The sequence below is a fragment of the Tenrec ecaudatus genome, chromosome X (assembly GCF_050624435.1).
Source record: "Tenrec ecaudatus isolate mTenEca1 chromosome X, mTenEca1.hap1, whole genome shotgun sequence".
NCBI classification, from domain to species: domain Eukaryota; kingdom Metazoa; phylum Chordata; class Mammalia; order Afrosoricida; family Tenrecidae; genus Tenrec; species Tenrec ecaudatus.
This window is the reverse complement of record NC_134548.1, coordinates 119,451,575-119,473,276: the sequence shown is the minus strand read 5'-3', so window position 1 is coordinate 119,473,276 and position 21,702 is coordinate 119,451,575. Positions and strand designations below refer to the sequence as shown.

The following is a 21,702-nucleotide window of genomic DNA, read 5'->3' as shown; positions in this document are numbered from 1 at the left end:
AATGTAAGATATGAAAATAATAATTTGTAAATTATCAAGTGTTCATGAGGGCGGAAGGGTTGGAGAGGGAGGGGTTTTCCCTCTGATAATAAGGGATCAAGTAGAAAGATAATGTTTTGAAAATGATGGCAACAAATTAACATGGTTGCTTGATATAATTGATTTTTGGATTGGTGTAATATCTAGAAGATCCCCCAATACAATTATTAAAAAAAGAAGATGATGCTTTGTAATGTAGAGGTTTGGAAAAAGTGAGGAGGACCTTCAATGAGGTAGAATTGCACAGTGACTGCAAAGGGGCTCGAACAAAGCTACAATTGTGAGGATGGCCCAAGACTGGGCATTGTTTTCTTCTGTTACACAGAGGGTCGCTATGAGTTGGAGCCAACTCAATAGCATGTACCACAACCAGCAGCTGATGACAACATCTGATTTACTAGTGGACTGAGTATAGTGCAGTTTTTCAGGGCAGGGACAGTTTTTGATTCTTTATCCCTACTCACTCCCATCGAGCCAAGTCTGGGACCCATGGTGCCTTAGACAGATATTGAGTGAATGAGCTGAAGGAAGTAGCAAGAAGATTGGAGAATGGGATGCTAGTTTGCTCAGTCTTATCACATTCATGGGTGGGATTATAGGATAAGACAAGGGTCCTTGGGAGGCCCCTGAATATTGGTCTTTGCTGATGGTAATGCAATTGGCTGCTTTTCCAACACTCATAAAGCTTCCTTCTGGCAGGAATTGATTTTACAGAAAGCTATTATCTTGGTCTCCCCCTACCTTTAGAACTGAAATGCATCTATCCTCTTGGGAGAGTTGATGCTAGCAGAAAATGTCACCATTTTTCTTCAAGTAGGGGGAAAAAGATTTATGTGTTTAATTTTTTTCTGAAAGTGCTTAAACTTTCTATTTTCTTTTAGAATAAAACTGTAGTTTTTCACTGGGATTATCTCGAGGGTCATATCCACGTATATAGAGGGAAAATGATCTTTACTTCCATACTTTCTGCATGAATCTGTGTAGACTGTGCTATCTATTTTAGGGTGTTTTTTTTCATCCCCTTTATTTCACAAAGACATCGAGTGTTTGATTGTCTTTGTAACAAAGCATCAACAACACTGGAAATGGAGTGAAAACTGCATTCAAAAATCCCTCTTCACAAAGATCACCTCCGCGTTAAGACTTCCTATCCTCTCTCAGTCTTTTTTAAGATTCTCAATAGTTGTGGAAGCATGATAAAAATGCAGCTACTATCTGCCCAACCCCCTGACATGTGGGCTTATAGAGACTCTTTTTTATACTCAGCAGCCCTGAGGTAAAGACGTTCCCTCCAGACTACAGATGGGGGGGGGGTGGCTTAAGGAGGCAGCATAATTTGTGCAAGGGAACCAACCACTCTAGACGGTGGCAGCCAGAATTCCAACCCAGGACTCTCTGACCTTCTATAAATGACATATTACCTCCATTGAGTCGATCCCAGCTCATAGCAACCCTATAGGGCAGAGCAGAAACGGCCCCGGTAGGTTTCCAAGGCTAACACTTTATGGAAGTAGAGAGCCTTAGTTCGATCTGTTCCCCCTTTGCTTTCTCTATTCCCATGAGGCAGAGGTATGTGTCCACCCTCCATCCTCCTGTATCTGTTCTAACATACTTTACCTATTCTGATACCCACTGTTCCTCTCATGCCACTCTACTTTTATGCTGGGTTCCGTAAGTGTTGAAATGGCCACACATAACTCATAGACAGTACTCACAAGTAAGGGAATTTATTAAGGAAGTTATTAGCGGGTGAGTACAAGTCAGGATCAGTCCACAGTAAGGATGCAGTCATTGGTCCACAGCAGCCCCTTTCTCAGCCAGCATTCAAGTCTCTTTCCAGTCCTTCTTCTCTCAGCCATGTGGTCTCTTGGCTTCAGCCTCCATGGGCTAGGAAGCCAGCTTGCTGCTTTGCCTCATGGTCGCATAGCCTCCTTGCTTCTCCTCTTCTCTGTCTCAAGGTCTCTGCTTCGACCTGTGGCCTGTCTCGGCTTCAGCCTGTCTCAGCTCTATCCCATGGTTTCCAAGCCTCAGCTCCTGGTGCCTCTGGTGTTGGCCTGTGCTACTGCAGGCAGAGATCCCAAATGTGTTTCACTGGCTGCTCTGTTTCTCGTGGTCCTGGGATTTCTCTGGGTTCCTGCTTCTGAGATGGCTTGTTTTGATACAGAGGTGTGGATTTTGTCTTTCCGCAGACCATAGAAACCATAGACCATAGACTTGAGGCCCACTCCGAAGACGCAGAATCCATCTCATGTTAATTCTGTGACAGAAAACTCCATCCAAAATGGAATTTCACCTACAGGCCTAGAGGCTAGAATTTACAATACCTCACAAAAGAGATTATGGCCAGAAGGGCCATATTAAGTAACTGACTACATCTCAGCCCCCAAAGCGTGTGTGTTTCCATCACTCGGCTAGATTTGCTAACATCGTCAGACTGTTTTGCATATCACCTTTTATGCTGGCCATTACTAGGCCATGGACTTTTCCCCAGAATGAAAAGGAACCCTGGTGGTGTCATAATGATTGCCCATTTTGCTGCTCACCACAAGGTCAGCAGTTGGAAACCATCAGCCATTCCAGGGGAGAAAGATGAGGCTTTCTACTCCTAGAAAGAGCTACCCGTTTCAGAAACCTGCGTCCTATAGGGTCACTGTGAGTCGGAATTGACTCGATGGCAGTGAGTTTGGTTTGGGTGTGGTGTCCCGGGTGTTAGAGGGGATTCAGAATGACCTCTCTGTAAGACAACTGGCATTCTTGTATGTGACAGATGAAGAAATGGAGGCTTGGACAAGGGGCAGTGAGGGCTCTCTCTGGCCGGCTCTGAGTGTTCCTTTCCTTACATAGTATAGTGGGCAGGGAAGGGCAGGACCAGAGACTAATGCAAGACGGGTTGCCCCAAGGACCCGGGTGGGCACTGTGCATGAGTTAGACTACTAACCACAAGATCAGAGATTCAAATCCATCAACTGCTCCACTGGCGAAAGATAAGGCTTTCTGTTCCCATTGAGACTTACAGTTTTAAAAACCATTAAAGAGGGTCAAATGAGAGTGGGTTTGTTTTGTCTGTTTGTTTTTTTGGCCCCAAGTCTGCTCTGCCCATACCCTTTTCTGCAGCCACTGCGTGGGGCCTGTTAGTACTGTCGTTGGGGCAGCCAAGGAGAGGCTGGAGAGAAGAAAGGGGGGGTTGGGAATTGGCTTAGGTTGAATGAGTGGCAACCTAATCATCTCTGCCAGTTCTTCAGATCTCTTTTCCCTACAGCAACCAGGGTACCAAGACAGTACCCAACTCATGTTAATTCAGTAAAGAGGAAGTGCCTAGATCATGAGTACATAGCTCAAGGAATCCTCACAAACCCAGCGCTGAGCCAGCTGCTTTGTGGTGGTGGTGGTGGTTACTGTCAAGTTGCTTCTGATTCGTGTATGCAGGGTAGAATGGCTCCAGAAGGTATTCAAGGCCGTGACCCCTTGGAAGCATATGGCCAGGTCTGCTTTCCCTGATGCCTCTGGGTGGCTTTGAACCATCAGACTTTTGGCTAGTAATCATGCACTTCACCATTTGTGCTACAAAGTGAGACTGTGTCCAAAGCTAGGGATATAGAAATGAATCTGATGTGTCCCTTGACCTTGAGATGCTTTGGGTATAGAGAGGTAGACAGGTTAGGAAAAGCAAATAGCACTGGTGGTGTAATGGAGATTAGGACAAATGGCAGCCTGAGCTGTGAGCAGTGAGCTTGGCTGTGTCAGACTGGGTTTTTCGAGAGAAGCAAAACCAGTGATGTGTGAATGTGTTTGTAGATAGAAAGAGATCTGCATATCAAGACACGACGTACACAGTTGCAGAAGTCAATAAAGTCAGTCCAGTTCAAGTCAGGCTTCTGACTTGCGTAGCTGTGGAAGCTGATGATCAAAGAATCAGGATGATGAAGCAAGGGGTCCACAGGCTGATGGATGCAAAAGTAAATGAACTCTAGGTTGCCTAAATGAATCCATCGTCACCAGTCTGCTGACGGCAACTGGGAGAGGCAGGTCAACACAATAGGAGTTAACCAACCAGATGGGCGATCCAGCTCCAGCAGAAGGCGAAGGGCCAAAGAGAAGTCAGCTCTGCTCAGTCTCTCTCTTAGCCAAAAGGCCACACACTCAAGGAAGTGTCATCAGCCTGCAACCTAACCGATAGCTTGGGCTCCACCCCTAACTTCACCCAGAAGTATCTAGTTGACATAAGCACTGGCTGTGTTTTCAGAGCCCCTCTCCCTGTGCTCTGCTCTTGCAACTTAGGGTTGACACCATCTACCTCACAAGCTCAGTTTCTCCAGCTATTGAATGGAAGAATTAATGGCAACGCAAGACTCACATGACATGAGTCACCCATCTTTGTTTTTCTTCCTGTCAGTCCATGGTGTTGCATGGATTTCTGGTCAGATCTTCCTCTCTCATGTTACATATCCTCTCTTGACTTCAGTTACCATTATGTGCTGAAGCCATTTACATCGGGATGCTCAACTCTGATCTTTCCACTGAGTTTTTAAAGTCATATGCTTGTCAGCTTTGGCCGTTACCTTTGTCCATTCTGACTCTTGTTGGCCCTATGTGTGTGGAGTAAAACTGCATGGACAAGAGTTTTCCAGCCTCTGACCTTCCACAAGGAGAACACCAAGCCTGCCTTTCAACTCATATTTAAACTTTCTATCATGTTGGGACTTCATAATAAATAAGAATAATCACCATTTGTTAAACCCCAGTGTGTTAGGAAGGGTTCTCTAGAGAAACAAAATCAGGACACTTATGCACACACACACACAGAGCACAGAGGGCTCAGTTAAACTTACCTCTATGGAATAGTTAATATACCAGAAGTCCTTCAACTCAGGAAGTCCTTCAACACATGGGGGGCGGGGAGAGGTGGCTCTCAGGTACAAGGTCAAGGAAGAGACAGCAGAGGCTTCCCACAGGCAAGATAGGAAGAGTCTGTCCACAGGCAGCAAACAGCAGGGCAGATCAACAACAGTCCTTAGCTTGGGAGCTTAGTGAAGCAGGTCCTGATGGGATCTCGAACTCAAGCAATGCAAGGCAACAGGATCCATCAGCCTCAAGCTCAAGCGATGTACTGTATAAGCCGACCCGAATATCAGCCAAGGCACCTAATTTTACCACAAAAACTGCATTAAAAATGTGCTGGAAAATTTGGCTTATACTCCAATATATATGGTACACGCCATCAGTGTGGTGAAGCAGGTCTTGAAGGAGTCTCAAGCTCCAGCAACACAATTCATGGGTTGGCGTGGCCCACGAGTAGTGTAGCTCACAGGTTGAGGCAGAGAACTAGCTAAAGCAGCAGCACACTGGTCCAGTCACCAGAGAGCAAGAGAGAGGGGGTGGGCCTAACAGAGCCATTTATCTCTTTGCCCTCCAATCACACTGCCATCTGATTAATCCCCCATCTTCTTCTTGAACAGGTTGGCAAAAGAAACCTAATGATCACAACCAGATACAGTGCTATAATTTTGAATTATATTAGCTGATATGATCTACTTTACACCTTTCTGAGGCAGGCAGTATCCCCCATTTTATAGATGACTGAACCTGAGCTCATGGGATCCTGAGACTTGCCCAAGGCCCTGAAGTTGGTATGTGACAAGGCCCAGATTTCTAGTACGTAACATAGAAAATATTGAAGTTTGGATCCACAGTCAACATCCATACACACCACAGCCAAGAAAACCAAACAAGTGGCAATCCACTGCAAAAGCCCTCTTCATCGTGCTCAAAAGCAAAGCTGTCGCTTGGGAGACTGAGGTGCAATCTTCTCATCGGCATGTGAATGCTGGGCAAAGAATACAGACAACTGCAGTAGATGTGAAGAATTGATACCTTTGATTATGGCGTTGGCGAGGCATAGTGACTCTTCCACAGACCGTTAGCAGAATGAAGTACAGCTAGGATGCTCCTTGGAAGCGAGCATGGTAAAACTTCACCTCATGCACTTTGGACATGGATGGAATCATATCTGGGGTTTTAAAGGCTTGAATTTAAACAAGCAGGCCCTCTAAGTGAGTAGTCAGCTAAGCCTGTGTGGAAGAAGTACAACGGCCTGTATGATCTAGTAACGACACTAACAAAATCCAAATATGATGAAGTGACAAGTTTCCAAGCTCAATTGTGACCACCCAATTTGTAGAAGGCTATGGAGGACAGAGGAAGCCCAAAATCCATCTGCAGAGAATCTAGTCAGATTAAGACTTTGGTAGATTCCCTTGAGGGACTTGAACAACTTTACCATCACACAGAAATTATTATAAACTTGATTATGGTGATTTGAACCACGATATTATATGATACTTGGTCAGTTGACCTCCCTCTTGACCCAACCGGAATTTGCTATAGTATCAATTATTTCTCACTTGTTCCATGCCAGAATTTCTTCTCTGACTTTTTTTCTTTTACTTTTTTTATCTTTATATTATTGTTATTTTTTTATTTTTGTTTCTGTTAGGTTTCTCAATTTATGAAGCACAGAAGAAGTAGGTGCATAGAGACAACTGCTGCAAGGGTTTATTGGGACTGGGTTGCGGATGGGTAGGATGTGGGGAATTGGGGAGCAAATAATGAACTCAGGATATGGAGAGAACTGATTGTGATGATATAAATACAGCTAGTTTTAACAGCAATTTAACCATGGAAGTGTATGACGTGAATACTATATCAAGAAAAACAAAGAAAGCAATGGCTGCCATGAGTGAAGGAGGAAGAGTTCCTGCTTAGGGGGCATTGAGCTTTTGTTAATGGGGGGGATAATTAGGAAAAGGATCTCAATAATGGCTGTACAATACAAAGAGTGTACTGAATGGCACTGTGTTATGAAGGTAGAAGTTATGGAAATGGAGAATATTTTGTTGAGTATATTTTTACCACAATTATAGTAATTACATACACACACACACTGCCCCTCAGAGAGTTTCTGAGATGGTAAATCGGAGGGATTTAAACTGCTTCATCTTTCTCTCACAGAGTGGCTGGGGCATTTAAACTGCCAACCTTTCACTTAACAGCCTGATGGATGCTTGGCCCACTACACCACATGTCTAAAATCAAAGCCCATAATTTCCCTGCTCCAATCTGTGGTGTCTCCTCTCTTTACCATTGCAGTACATGACATCATCAACCTCCATGATGGCCAAACTAGAACCCTAAGAGTCTTCCAAGATCTTTCCCTCTTTCTTACCCTCTAATAGAAGCCCTTGTGGTATAGTAGGTACACAGTGGGCTGCTATTTGTAAGTTCAGCAGTTTAAAATCACCAGCCACTCTGGAAGAAAGATGAGGCTTTTTGATACTGTTGAGTTATAGCCTTGGAAACCTAGAAGAGTAGTTCTGCTCTTTCCTATAGGGTCATTATGAGTCAGAAGAGACTTGATGACAGTGAGTTTGCCTTTGGTTTACCCTCCAGTATCCAATCTTCTGTCAAGTCTTCCAAAATATCTCTTCTACCACCTGTCAACTTGTCCTACTGTAATGGCTTGCATGTTGCTGTGATGCTAGAAGCTATGTCACCAGTATGCCATATCTTAGCAGGATCACCCATGGTGGACCATTTCTACAGAACTTGTGTCCCAAAAGTGAGTAGAAAGAAAGTCCTGGAGAGCGACTCTTGGAGAATGACTAGCGAACGCTTTCTGGATTACAACAGAATGTTGCTCGATACGGTGCTGGAAGGAACTCAAAATTTGTAACAATGGATTCAAATAAACTGGTCATTATGGAGAGGGCACAGACCTGGGCAGCATTTTGTTTTTGTGGTAGAAAGGCTAATTGTGGGTCAGAGCAGACTTGACTGCAGCTAACAACCAGTTTCTTTTGCATCCTCACTTGTTGTTCCCTTCAAAGGCCATCTTTGTCTCCCTCCAGGTTCCTCTAGCAGTCTCCTCACCAGGCTCCTTTCCTCAATCCTTCCTGCTCTGCAGTCCATTCTTTACACACTGGCCAGGGCGAGTTTGCACAAGGACAGGTTTGGTCACATCTCTTCCCAGCTGCAGACCTTTCAGCACTGTCTGTGGCTCCACAGTTTCTCTCCATGGGCTGAGATTCATCCAGGGGATGTGTATTGGTTAGTTCACTAATCAAGGAATTCCACATGCCAATTTATATTTCCGGCTTCTTGTGGCAGTTGCATAATCTGTCAACATGTAAAGGGGTGGAATTTAGATGTCAATCAGGTCACAGCTTGATGGACCTCATTTGGAGGCACAAATGAGATAAATAGCTCACTCGAGACCAGATCCACCATCTCTGGCTGCAAGACATTCCTGATGACAAGCCAGATGGAACTACGCTGATGGAGCCAGAGCCCTGAACCTAGAGGAGACGTGGAGACCCACGCCAGTGCTGAAATGCTTCCACCACCACTGGATCCACAAGACTTCACCCACTGGCCTGTGATCTTCCTGCATTCAGCGTCATTGCATGGCTGCATGAATCTAAAGAGGAATGTATGGACTAGTATCAACATATGGGGTAATATTGGACTTATGGACGTGCTCTGAACCGGGTTGGGATGTTTTCTTAATATACAATTACTCTTTGATATAAAGTTGTCTATTACAAACATATGAGTGTCTCTGGATTTGTTCCTCTAGTCAACCCGGACTAACATACTTCTCTTACCAAAGCAATGTATCTGGCAACTCTGGACCCACATCTTTGTAGAGGGGAATGATTGGCGGGGCCACTGGCTTTCCTCTTTAGCACAATCTGCATGCCCCCCTACTGTCTCGTACATCCTAGACATGTCCCAGCTCCCGTTAACCCCCTGCTGTTCAGGATGAAGCCTGTGTTAGTCTGGGTATACTAGAGAAACAGATTCAAAGACACTCCTGTGTATAAGAAAAAGCTTTATACACAAGAGAAATTGAATATTGAGAAAACATCCAGCCCAGGGTATATCAAGTCCATAAGTTTGATATTAGCCCATATGTCCAGTACCAGTCTATAAATTCCTCTTCAGACTCACGCAACACATGCCATGGCACTGAATGCAGGAAGATCACAGGCCAGTAGGTATAAAGTCTAGTGGATCCAATGGTGGTAGAGGTATCTCAGTGCTGGCAGGGATCTCCACGTGGTTCCTTCAGTTCCGAGCCTCCGACTGCCACCAGCCTGTCTCCATGTGACTTGCAACAAGAGTGTCTCTGGGAGTCTGCATCTGTCCTGCCTCCAGCAAGCTATTTATCTCCTTCACACCTCCAAATGAGGTCATTAAGCTGCGGCCTGATTGACAGGCTAACCTCCACCCCTTCAGCTCATTAAGTCTCAAGTTAACAGCAGATTATGTAGCTATCACAAAGCCTAAATGCCCAACATGGCTTCTAAGGCGCTATGTGGCCTACCTAGCCTGGAGCTGACCAACTCTTAGCTTTAGCCTTGCTCGCTGCCTTATCACATGCTCCGCCTGTAGCCACACGAAACTCTTGTTTAGCCACAGTTTTCCACATTGCTACACTCTCACTCTTGTCCATGCAGCAGCTTCGGAATGCCTCAAACTCACCGTCACTACGTCAAATCAGACTTTATAGGATGGAGTAGACCTGCCCTGGTGGGTTTCTGAGACGCTAACTCTTGACAGAAGTAAAGAGCCTCATCTTTCTCCCGCAGAGCTACGGGTGCTTTCAAAGCGTTGAACTTGCAGTTAGCAGCCCAACCCACAACACCACCAGGCCTTTATTCTCTTAAATCATTTTATTAGGGGCTCTTACAGCTCTTATAACAATCCATATTACAGTTATATCGAGCACATTTGTACATTTGCTGCCATCACTTTCTAAACATTTTTATTCTGTTTGGCTAGCTCCTCTATAAGTTCCCTTTTTCCTTCAGGGCTTTACTTACGTGCTCCCTCTATCACAGCAGTTCTCAACCTGTGGGTCGTGACCCCTTTGAGGGTCGAACGACCCTTTCACAGAGGTCGCCTAATACCCTCTGAAAACACATATTTCCGATGGTCTTAGGAACCTCTCCTCTCCTCTATCCATCTCCAGGTGAGTCTGCCCACATGCAGACAAGCCCACATAAAAGTACCTGGCATGAAGACTGTTACCCATGTTCCCATGTTACCCATGCTATACCATGCTTCAAGTGTTCCATAGGGTTTCTGAGACTGTCCATCTTCACTGGAGCAAACTGCTTCATCTGTCTCCTGTGGAGCCACTAGTGGTTGGAATCATTGACCATGTGGTTAGCAGCTCCACATCTGATGCAAACCACCACCAGCGCTCCATAGTACAGTGACACAGACCTTGGTGAACTCTTCCACCATCCTGTGTTGTAATTGCTATCGTCTGGTTCTGCCTCACCTGGCAGACTCTGAATATGAGACTGCAAAGAACCCTTGCCTTCTTTGTCTTTATACCCCCAGAGCTTTGCACAGGACTCAAAATATAGCCAGGTGCTGTTACGTCTTCCCGGACCTGGCGACCTGTGCATTGTAAAGTGGAACTGCACTCCATAGGGTTTCCAAGGCTGTGGCCTTTGGGAAACGGATTGCTAGACATTTCTCCGAATTGAAGATATTGAGTGCCTGATACCTGTTAAGCCATGGCGGCACAGTACTAAAGCACTTGGCTCCTGATTGCCACCAGCCACTCCATGGCAGAGCGACATAGCAGTTAGCGTCCATAAAAATTACAGCCGTGGGAACCCTGTGGGGCAGCTCGGTCCTGACTTAAAGGGTCACTACGAGTAGGAATCGACTTGATGGCAATGGGCTTGATAAGTGCTGAATGAATGGATGAATCAATGTGAAGCCAACTTAATATAAAACACTACTCCAGGATGTGATGTCACCACCGATTTGTTGGGGGTGGGCATGCAGTTTCCTTTTACTCTGGAGCTCGCCCTGCCACCCCTCTCCCAGTTTTCTCTCCCAGAGGGATAGTCATCACATCCAAAAGCCATCCCCCTGCCCTTCAAACCCAGTCTACTGGGATAATAGACTGGAGGTCACAATGCTGGGGAAATATATTCTTCTTGATGGTAGCTCCTAGTGGTGATCCGGGAAAACCCTTTTTTAAAAACATTAACAAAAAAATCCCTCATTATTGTGATTGGATGTAGGCTTACACTCAACAGTTTTACATTCAACAATTCACATATATTTCTCCTCCTTTTATTCGTTGTAATCCTTTCGATGCACTCACCCCCACCTCTTTCTTGTGTTTCTCCACGCCTCCTTCTCACCTAAGCCTTTTGAACTCTGTCCTTGGGCAAATATTGCCCCCTGGATCTCAAACGATTGATTGTGTCCAGGTGCTCCTGCCTTGAGTGTTACTGTTTCCCTTTTACACTTGCCTGTTGTGTGTCTGAAGATTGAGCCAGGAGGCTGAGATGAGTTCCAGACCTGAAGGGGGGTTGGGGACTAAGGGCTCTTGTTTTGACTCCACAGGCTCTATCTGACTAGTAAGGCTGGTCTTATTTTTTAATGATTTTGAGTTTTGTTCTTCATTTTTTCCCCATTATGTCCAGGACCTTATAGTGTGACCTCTTTTAAAGCAGTTGGTAGTGGTAGCTAGGAAACCATCTAGTTCTGATCTCAGAGTTATGAAGACTCTGTGTGTGTGTGTGTGTGTGTGTGTGTGTGTGTGTATGCTCTTTCCTAACCATTAGACAACACTGCCTCCCCTGGACTACTGAGAATTTATACATATATTAAAATTCTCAGTAGTCCTGGGGAGGCAGTGTTGTCTAATGGTTAGGAAAGAGCACAACCATTTTGCATGTTTTGAAGTTATTTGGATAAAACTAACAATCACATTATCACATTCTCATTCACCAGACCAGACCAGGAGCTCTAAATACATGAATATATTTACTAACACTCCTAAGAAGTAGAGTCAGAGGATCGACATTAATAGGCAAGTAAACTGAGGTTCAGGGAGTTTCAGCACTGTTTTCAAAGTCACACAAGCAGTAGAGCTGGATTGGAACCCCAATTGGTCTGGTGTTTAAAGTACTTTTCTTGACTACTACCTTTCCTTTATGGCATTTCTCTTTAGAAACCTGCAAGAGTGGTTAAAATCATTTTAAAAGACTGCTCCACAATTACACATATACACAGAGAACAATTCTAAAGCTTTTTTTTGTTAACTGAGTAATTTTGAACTATAATTAACCTATCATCCAATTCAATCGCTCAACATATTAAGAAGGGCCATGTAATCATCACCGTAATCAACCTGGAAACACTTTCTTCTTTCTTGTACCCATTGCTGGGGACTCCTCATTGCCACCCAACCTCCCCATCTGTGCCTCCAGGTCACTATTAATCCTGAATGATAATCTTCATAACGATTATCATTTTTCATCAGAATACCAGGAAGACAGATAAATCCTAAGGAACCACACCTATGCACCCGCAGTGATTGCTTTCAGATTCATGAGAACTGGGGCTATTGTGTTTTCCCTGCTTTTGCTTTCCATCTGCTACATTTTTAATGATCATGCACCATTTTTATAATTAAAAAAGAAATCTCTCTCCTGCATAGTCACAGAATCAAAGTGGCAGAACAGAGGCTCTGTGGATTTGAGTACCCAGCTCATCAGTGGGCCTTTCTTTTTTATTATAAATGCTAAATTAATTTTTTAATAGTTTCATTAGGGCCTCAGACAATTCTTATCACAATCCATACATACATCAATTGTGTAAAGCACATCTGTCCATTCATTGCCCTCATCATTCTCAAAGCATTTGCTCTCCACTTAAGCCCCTGGCATCAGGTCCTCATTTTTTCCCTCCCTCCCCACTCCCCCTCCCTCATGAATCCTTGATAATTTATAAATTTTTATTTTGTCATATCTTGCCCTGTCCAGCGTCTCCCATTACCCACTTTTCTGTTGTCCATCCCCCAGGGAGGAGGTCACATGTAGATGCTTGTAATCGGTTCCCCCTTTCTACCTCACCCTCCAACACAACTGGTCGTGAAGGGATCATCCACCCTGGATTCCCTGTGTTTCCAGGTCCTGTTTGTACCAGTGTACATCCTCTGGTCTAACCAGATTTGTAAGGTAGAATTGGGGTCATGATAGTGGGGAAGGAGGAAGCATTTAGGAACTAGAGGAAAGTTGTATGTTTCATCGTTGCTACATCACACCCTGAGACTCTTCTGTAAGGGGATGTCTAGTGGCCTACTAATGGACTTTGGGTCTCCTCTCCGCACTCTCCCCCCACCCCATTCACTGTGATAGGAGTTTTTGTTCTGATGATGCCTGATACCTCATCCCTTCGACACCTCGGGATCGCACAGGCTGTTGTGCTTCTTCCATGTGGGCTTTGTTGCTTCTGAGTTAGATGGCCACTTGTTTACCATCAAGCCTTTAAGATTCCAGATGCCATATCTTTGGATATCCGGGCACCATCAGCTTTCTTCGCCACATTTGCTTATGCACCCATTTGTCTTCAGTGATAGTATCATGGAGGTGAGCACACAATGATATGATTTTTTGTTCTTTGATGCCTGATAACTGATCCCTTCGGAACCTCGTGATCACGCAGGCTGGTGTGCTTCTTCCATGTGGGCTTTGTTGCTTCTGAGTTAGATGGCCACTTGTTTACCATCAAGCCTTTAAGACTCCAGATGCCATATCTTTTGATAGCCGGGCACCATCAGCTTTCTTCACCGCATTTGCTTATTCGCCTGCTTTGTCTTCAGCGGTTGTTCAGGAAGGTGAGCATCATAGAATGCCAATTTAATAGAAGAAAGTATTGTTGCATTGAGGGAATACTTGAGTGGAGGTCCAATGCCCTTCTGCTACCTTAATATTAAACCTATAAATATATGATCATAGACCTATTTCCCCATCCTTATATATAAATATATTTGCATATATACATGCCTTTATCTAGACCTCTATAAATGCCCTTTGCCTCCCAGCTCTTTCCTCTATTTACTTTGACTTTCCTCCTGTTCCACCATCATGCTCAGTCCCCACCTGGGTTTCAGCAATTCCTCTTAGTTACATTTACCTTTGATCACGCCCTACCAGGCCACCTTCACCCCCTCCTCACCACTGATTTGGATCACTTATTGTTCCCTTGGCCCTGGGTTTGTTAACACGACTACCTTTCCCCCCGCTTCCCCCTCTCCCATGGCCCCCAGAACTGTCGGTCCTATTGTTTTCTCCTCCAGATTGTTCATCGAGCCTATCTTATAGATAATTACACACACAAAAACAAGACAGAGCAAAACTAATCAACAATATACAACAAAACAACAACCATAACAAACCAATGTCAAAAACACACAACATAACAAGAACGAGAAGCTTGTAGTTAGTTCAAGGATTGTTTGTTGGCCTTTAGGAGTGTTTTCTAGTCCAGTTTGTTGGGGTCCCACGCCAGTGGGCCTTTCTTGAGTGGCTATCACTCCGCCAATCAGCCAAAAGGGGCATTCAGCAGGCAGTGACTGTGACCTCAGCCCTTGTACCCTCATGGGACCAAGGAGGAGAAGTAGGTCTTGGTTCCTGCTGTCTCATGGTTTCCCTTTTTTTTTCTCCAGGTGCTTATACCCCGGAACCCCTCAGCAGCTTCCACTGGGCCCTTCTCTCAACTGGCCTGATGTTCTTTTACCACTTCAGCATCTTGCAGATCCTGGGCTTGGTAAGTTGGGTTATATCCCTGCCTCTTCCCTCTGTTTGAAACAGTCTCCATAAATCTGGATAATCCTGGTTGGTGCTGGTATATCGCATGTGTTTTGAAAAAGTACTGGATGCTAAAGGCCAGGACATCAGCTTGTTGTGTCTGGGTTGCTGATTTATGTTCCTCCAGCCTTGACCTCTCCAGAGTTTTTGGAATCTTTCGGGAATGACTGTGTCTTTCATCCCTGGGGAGGCAAGGCTGCCCCTTTACCGATGGCCATTTGGGCTGGAAACAGGGAGTTGCAACTGGAAAGTGATTTTCTGTTTACCCCATGGGGTGGCAGGAACCCCACCCCCCAACCTAGACCCTGGGCCTGAGGAAAGCTGCTGCTTCTGTGGCCATGCCATCCCTGCTCCCAGGCTCTGTAGCAGTCTGTGTGGAGTTGTGTGCCCAGTAGCACTGTGGCGCTGAAGGTCTCCGAGGCATTCGGGGAGGGGGGGGTGCTGTGCATAGTGTCCTGGAGTGTGGAGAATGGCTGGATTTAGTTGTTAAATGATCCAGAACCCACGATTGCTGAGCGCATGAGTGTGTCTTGGTAATAAAGTGAGTAGGAAGAGTTGCAGACTGGGACCTGGCATCAAGAGACCCAGCCAAGTCCTGGGTCTGCCTCTAATCGGCACAGGCCCCTGGTCCTCTGAGCCACCTTTCTGTGACACAGTAAAGCAACAATAACAAAACTTCCCAGAGAGGTATTGAGGACATGTCTAATGGGAATGGGCTTGAAGGGCTTTGGAAGGCAGCGCTGGGGCCGTCCTCAGGGTAGCTGTAGCATGGCAGGCTTGTGTTTGAGTGGTATGAACGTAGCAGCAGCCACGCGGAGCCTCGAGTGATTTTGCATGATTATAGCATGGAAGCGAGGTCACCATGCCCTCTCGGAGAAGCACTTAATTTTACACCCTCCTCTCACTCACCCTCGCCCCTCTGTCGTTTGCTGGGGTTGTGTGGGCGGGGCCGAGTTTGAGCTCCTTGCCAAGTACATTAAATGCTTCCTGTGTGCTAGGGAAAAGGCAATGTGACTATCACACCCTTCCCTCCCAGTGCTCTTCCAGAAGCGACAGTGTCTTCATGTCACCGTGCATACCATGTGCTGCCCGCCCCCCACCTCTGGGCTTTTCCTCAGGTCACGCCTCCTACAAGGAAGGCCATGCCCACCCCATTGCTCGTCATCCATCTTTCATGAACCCATTCAGGTGCCACTTCCTTCAAGAAATGTGTTTTTTTTCTGAGGATTTCAGCATTCGTTGCACGATAGTCCCCAGAACTTCTCCTGGAGTGTGGAACACAGTGAGCGCCATCTTGTTTGAGGTCAGCTGTGCACCACTGACCCTCCCCAACTTACTTGATGCTCAGTTAGGTGGAGGCAGGGACCATATTGTTCTTTTCTGCTCTTACATCCCCCAACCCTTCTCCCTAGTCTAGGTATATAGCAGGTACTTAGGCATGGCCACAGCCACGGGCTCCAGGCCCACGAGAAGATACGGTAGTACAGAACAGAACCACCTTGACCCTGGACAGCCAGGCTTCCCGCCCCCTCCCTCTTTTCTCCCCTGGCTTTGACCCACCCCACAAACCTTCTGTGGGAGAAATTCCTTTATGAACAGGTGGGGATTGTCCAATCCCTCCTTGTCTAGTCCTCCGCCAGACAGAGATGGCTGAACTGGCAGAAGCCAGAGGAAGCCTAAGGATGGTGAACGCTCACTCTACCTCCCTTGTCCCTGCAGGTCACCGAAGTGAATTTGAACAACATGCTGTGTCCGGCCATCTCAGACCCATTCTACGGCCCGTGGTATCGCGTCTGGGCCTCGGGACACCAGACTCTCATGACCATGACCCACGGGAAGCTTGTCATCCTGTTCTCATACATGGCTGGGCCCCTGTGTAAATATCTGCTGGATTTGCTCCGGCTCCCAGCCAAGAAAATAGACTGAAGGTGGTTGTATTTCTTTCTTCTTTTATTTTCCTTCTTTTTTTTATCCTTTGTTTTGTTTTTCCTCCCTGAGGAAGCAATCCCCAACTTGACTTGGAGAACAATCAGTTCTTTTCTTTGTCTTTTTCTTTTTTGCCCTCCTCTGTCCCTTTCTTCCACCATTCTTCCTTCCCCAGTCCTTCCTCCCAGGACTTCTCCTTAAGTGCTGGGGGGAGGGGTGGTGGTGGAATTTTCCTTCTTCCCTTTGACTGTCCTCCCTGTTCCTAGTGGCCTTACATGGGGAAGATGGCAGTTGGTGTCTCTTTCACTCTGGTCGTTGTGTGCTTTTACTGACAGCTGTTTAAGGAGAAAGGGAACAGGAAGCAGGCCTTCTTTTTGGCGTTGAAGTCACGTGATTGATTGGGTTGTGATTCATTTCTATACTGCCAGGGTCCTCCAGGCTTATGCGAGGTAGGGGTGGGGTATCCCCTTTTGTTGCCAGCACAGCCTCACCATCAGGGGACTGAGGCCTTGTTTCTATACCAGCGGTAAGCCCAAAGCATAGGGATGTCCCGGCTCACAGCCAAAGTAGGACTGCCCGAGATTCTTCCCACTGATGGCCCATGATTCAAAGCAAGCAGCCAACCTGCCACTCCCCTCCAGCATGCTGCCTGGGGTGGCAGGTGGGGGTCACCACCCAGGCCAAGGCCTAGATTCCATGTAGGGGGACAGAGAAAGGTGGGGGCGGAGGGATTGCCATGTTAAGTCCAAAGGGAACAAGGTGAAACCATGTCCACACTGGCCAAGCCCCTGTGTCAATGCTGCACAGGAGAGCTAACAACTGACCAACCCAAATCTCTGACGTGAGCCTAGCAATTCATCAACACAAGTGGTGACTTGAGAGGACTATGATTTGAACCACTGACACTGTTTCAGTTTCACGTCGATCATAGCTCCCCTGTGAATCTGGAGTGACCCTTAAATGTCCTCTCTTTCCTGCTCTCTTCTCGAAAGGCAGCTGTAGGAAAGAATGCACTGGAGTTTTGATGTGGTCTTGATGTGTGAGTTGGGGGAAGCCGTTGAGCAGGGTCCAGTCCTGCCTGGGCTCCCATGGGCCCATCTCATGCTGTTTTTGTCAGCAGTCCAGGCTGGGGAACGTTCCTGGCAGCATAGTTTCTCTAGGGTCAGGTTACCTGCCCGAGGGCAGACTTGGTGCTGACTTGTTTCACATGAAGGAACTCCTCACCCTGCCCCTCCCAGCACCCCTGTCTAGGCAGGGAAGGAGGCAGCTAGGCACAAGCAAGGTTTGAGCTCAAGGGTGCATGAACCTCAAGAAAAAAGAAAGGGCCTGGGCATTGGCTGAGGCCTGGTGATGTAATGGGTTACTCACTGGGATGCTAACCCAAAAGTCCACAGTTGGAAACCAGCAGCAGCTTGGCAAGAGAAAGGAGAGGCCTTCTCCTCCTGTAAACCCTCAGACACTCCCGGAGTGGTTCTCCCCTGCCCTTCCAGGGTCACTGGGAGGTGGAGCTGATGCACTAGCAGTGATTTTGGTTTCTTTGGATTGGGGGGCTCCTACGAAGCACAGGTTGGCTTTAGAACAGGCAGAATAATTCAGTGGCTTTTCTCTGAGTCGCCTCTCCCTTCTGCCCCTCTGGACAACCTAGTGACTGTGGGCCAGTTCCAGCATTTCCAGTGGTGATCTATGGAGCTTCAGGGACTCAGTGCTCATGATATTTCATAAACGGGTCTATAGGAGACAGCAGCGTTCAGGAGGGTCTCTCAGAGGGAACAGACCCAGGGTTGCAATCCCAGGGCCTATAGACTGTGGGGGCAGCGGGCATTGAGGTGCCACTGTCTGTGGGGGTGCGGGGGCAGACAGGGACAATGGTTTCCGAGGGTTCAGAAGCAGCATTTCCTGGAAGTCTTCGAGGACTTGGTCAAGCTTTTCTTAGGGGCTTCTCCCCTTGGGGAGGCCCGCTGCCTGCCAGCCCCAGCCCCCACTAAATGACTCTGTTTCATCACACACGGAGGCGCATAGAACTGGCTGATGAGGAAATGTGCTAGGGTTGAATGGCCCTTGGCCCAGTCTTAAGAGGCAAAGTTGGAAGGAGGTTGAGGGAGGAGCCCCAGGGGCCCTGCCTGGCCCCCAGCAGTCTGCTCAGGGACTGCAGGCAGATGCTGTGAGGAGATGGGTCCTCAGCTAGGGCAAGCCACAGGGGTGTGGTTTGGCAAGCTATCTTTTCCTCCCTTTCCCCGTGGCCATCAGCTCACCCTCTGCTCATACTGGGATGACTCGCAAGGCTTACCTTTGCCCTGGCCACAGCTCAATGCCCCATCTGGCTGACACCCTCTGCTGCTTAGACAGACCCACCTGGCAGGAGAAGAGGAAAGCAAAGGAGCAAGATCAGGCCTCTTGGCTGACTCTGCCTCACGTGAGCACAGTGGGCAGACCTGGGAGAGAGTGAGTAGAGTGGGCACTGGGACTGTTGCTGTAGGAAGGACCTGGGGTCCAGCTCATGGGGAGAAAAGCAATTTTGCTGGACACCTTGCTTTGGGAGTTGGCTCCCCTACTTACCCAACTGCCAGCCTGATGCCCCCAGCCCTGCACCAGGAATGAGGTTATCACACTCGGTGGCCAGTCGGACCTGAATGACCATCTCCTTTCTTGGGCTTTTCTGCCATTGCCTAGGTGGCCCCCATGCCGCCCAGATCAAGTTCCCATATTCCATAGGCCACCGTATGGAAGATCCATGTGTGTGAATGTGTGGGTGTATAAAGAGTGCATGTACAAGCAACCCGTTTCCTTGAAAATCGTACCGGGAAAGGCAAAGAGGCTCCCTGAAGCCCTCAGGTGGCCTTGGCCAAGGATCTAGGCCCATGAGAACATGCTGTTACGCTGGCTGACTCGTGGCATCAACTCCGAACAACAGGGGGATTGACACGCCCTTCGGACTTCCCCTGACCCACTCCCAGTATTTGGTTTTCTGCACCAAAGATGATCTGGCCGCCTTTGCTCCTGGAGGCAGAGCGACATGTTCCTCAGTTAGCTTGCAACAGGCCGCACCTTGCTTCTGAAGCCACGGTTCAGGCTCCCTGAGCCAACCTTCTAGTATTCCATTAGGTTTCCTCACCTTCACACAGGGCCGGTGGGACCCTCAGGGCGATCAACACTTTATCCTCCAGGACCTCAGCCTAGCTCTCTGATAGAAGCTCTTTGGCAGTCGCCTCTGTCAGCGTTGGGATGCTTGTGATCATGGCTACGTCAGTGTTTTGTGCAGGGGCACAGTGCCCCCCCCCCCCATCAACAGCTGATCTCTGTGCACAGACCCTTCTTCTCCTTGTCTCTGCCCCATAGCCATCCCCGGGTTTGCAGAGGCTGAGGTCCAAAGCATGTGTCCTCTTTGAAAATGTTGCCCGAAGGTCTTCTTGTTGGTTTCTACTCAAGGGCAAAGAGGGAAGCGAGAGGGGCAAAGAGTGAGACCTTTAGTGACAATGCGAAGGAGGGTTACCTACAGGCTTTACCGAGACTCCTTTTCAAGACCCCAACTTGAGAGGAGGCCTCCCATCACCCTCTCCCTCCTGCCCTCTCTGAGGTGGGTAGAGGTGACCCAAGGGAGCAAACAACTCTCTTGGGTATAGAGAGTGAGCCTGTCCGGGCTCAGAAACACCTAGTTGCTTCTTGTCATTCGTGTGTGACATTTTGGTAACACTGGCGTGCTACGTGTGGGGTACAGCATACCTACAAATCGACTCCAGTGAGGGGGCCACCCCCCAAAAAAACAGGAAGTAAAAACTAACACATCGAAACAGATCCTTTCAAGCCAAGCTGTTGTTTTTAGAAGTGCTTTCTTTGCCTTCGGTGTCCATCTGGGGTTCTCTTTTCAAGCATTCTTCAGATCTCTCCGTGCTCTGGTGATCCAGAGAGCCAAGATGCGCTGATCTGGACTAGTTCCTGCCAAGGACTTGACAGGGCCTTGTCCCTCTTCCTTCTTTCATCCTTCCTCTTTCCCTGTCTTCTCCTTCCCCAAGCTGGAGCTGCTATGCACTGAGTGTACCTCTCGCTGTCACCCCCTTCTCTCCCCTCCCCAACCTCTACCCCCACCCCCACGGGCGACCTCTTTTGAACTACTCTTTGCGAGTTGCCCTCAACAGTGGGTGGAGGGGGTGGGGTGGGGTTCAGTGTTTGGGGCAGGCTGGCTCTTGTGTATTATGGTCTCCCCCACCCCCACCAGGTTTGCTCTACCTCTTGGGAGCATTTTGTAACGCGTTTCCTCTGATTTGTAAAACCCTTTGATTGTACTGAACCGGTGTCTGGAGTCACCTTTGGAAATAAAAGGTCATGAATTTGTGTCCTTTGCGTGCTGCCTTTCAGTCTTGGGGCTTTCTGTAGTTGAAGATCTCAACAGGAGGAGAATCCCTAACCGGGATCTTGCCATTACCATGTACAGCTTTGGTTCACTGTTAGGAAGAGATTTTGGAAGAGCCAGAAGCCCTGGCCTGGCCTTGCCTTCTAGAGCCTTCTTGGAAAGTTCCTGGCTTTGCCTACTAGCTACAGGGTCCCAGTGGCTCTCCGCCCTCACTGGCCCGGTGAGCCCAGCCATTGTGGTAGGAGCCAGCTGCTTGCCCCTGTACTGCTGACCTCCCCCGCGGCTGCCAGGAACCCCACCCTCTGCGGCCCACTGCCAACTAGGGGATTACTGAGCTAGAGAGGCCACCTCTCCAAGTGTTCAGGACTACCTGACCCATGCTCCCTGAGGGGTCTCCTCTGTGCTTGGCACAGTACATCAGGGTGGTCACACTGTACCATGGAGAGAAGGGACCATGATCGTCCTGCCCTCCTGGAGACGATTGAGTTGGTTGTTCCAAAGCCACCCGCTGAGTATCCCATGATCACTGTGATCCAGTTGACCCTCCTTTATTAGCCTGCTGAGTGCTGCTGCTCCTTGCAGGGCCCCAGCTAGCCCAAGTGACATCGTGTGTCGGGAGGGCTCTCCTGATTGGCCAGGAGCCGGGCACCCAGGCTATGACTGAGGCAAACCCAAGAACCTAACTTAACGCCATCCATTCAATGC

General features: G+C 47.7%; 1 protein-coding gene across 3 annotated transcripts in view; it reads left to right on the top strand.

Annotated features, from left to right (window-relative positions):
* TMEM164 (transmembrane protein 164) overlaps positions 1-20,964 on the top strand; it is a 247,122-nt gene extending 226,158 nt beyond the window's left edge. For all 3 annotated transcript variants that reach the window (XM_075538894.1, XM_075538895.1, XM_075538893.1), the window contains 2 exons: positions 14,582-14,682; positions 16,443-20,964. In XM_075538894.1, coding sequence (XP_075395009.1) covers positions 14,582-14,682; positions 16,443-16,649 — 308 coding nt within the window. In that variant the 3' untranslated portion in view covers positions 16,650-20,964. The remainder of the gene's footprint in view (positions 1-14,581; positions 14,683-16,442) is intronic.
* The last annotated feature ends 738 nt before the right edge of the window (positions 20,965-21,702 follow it).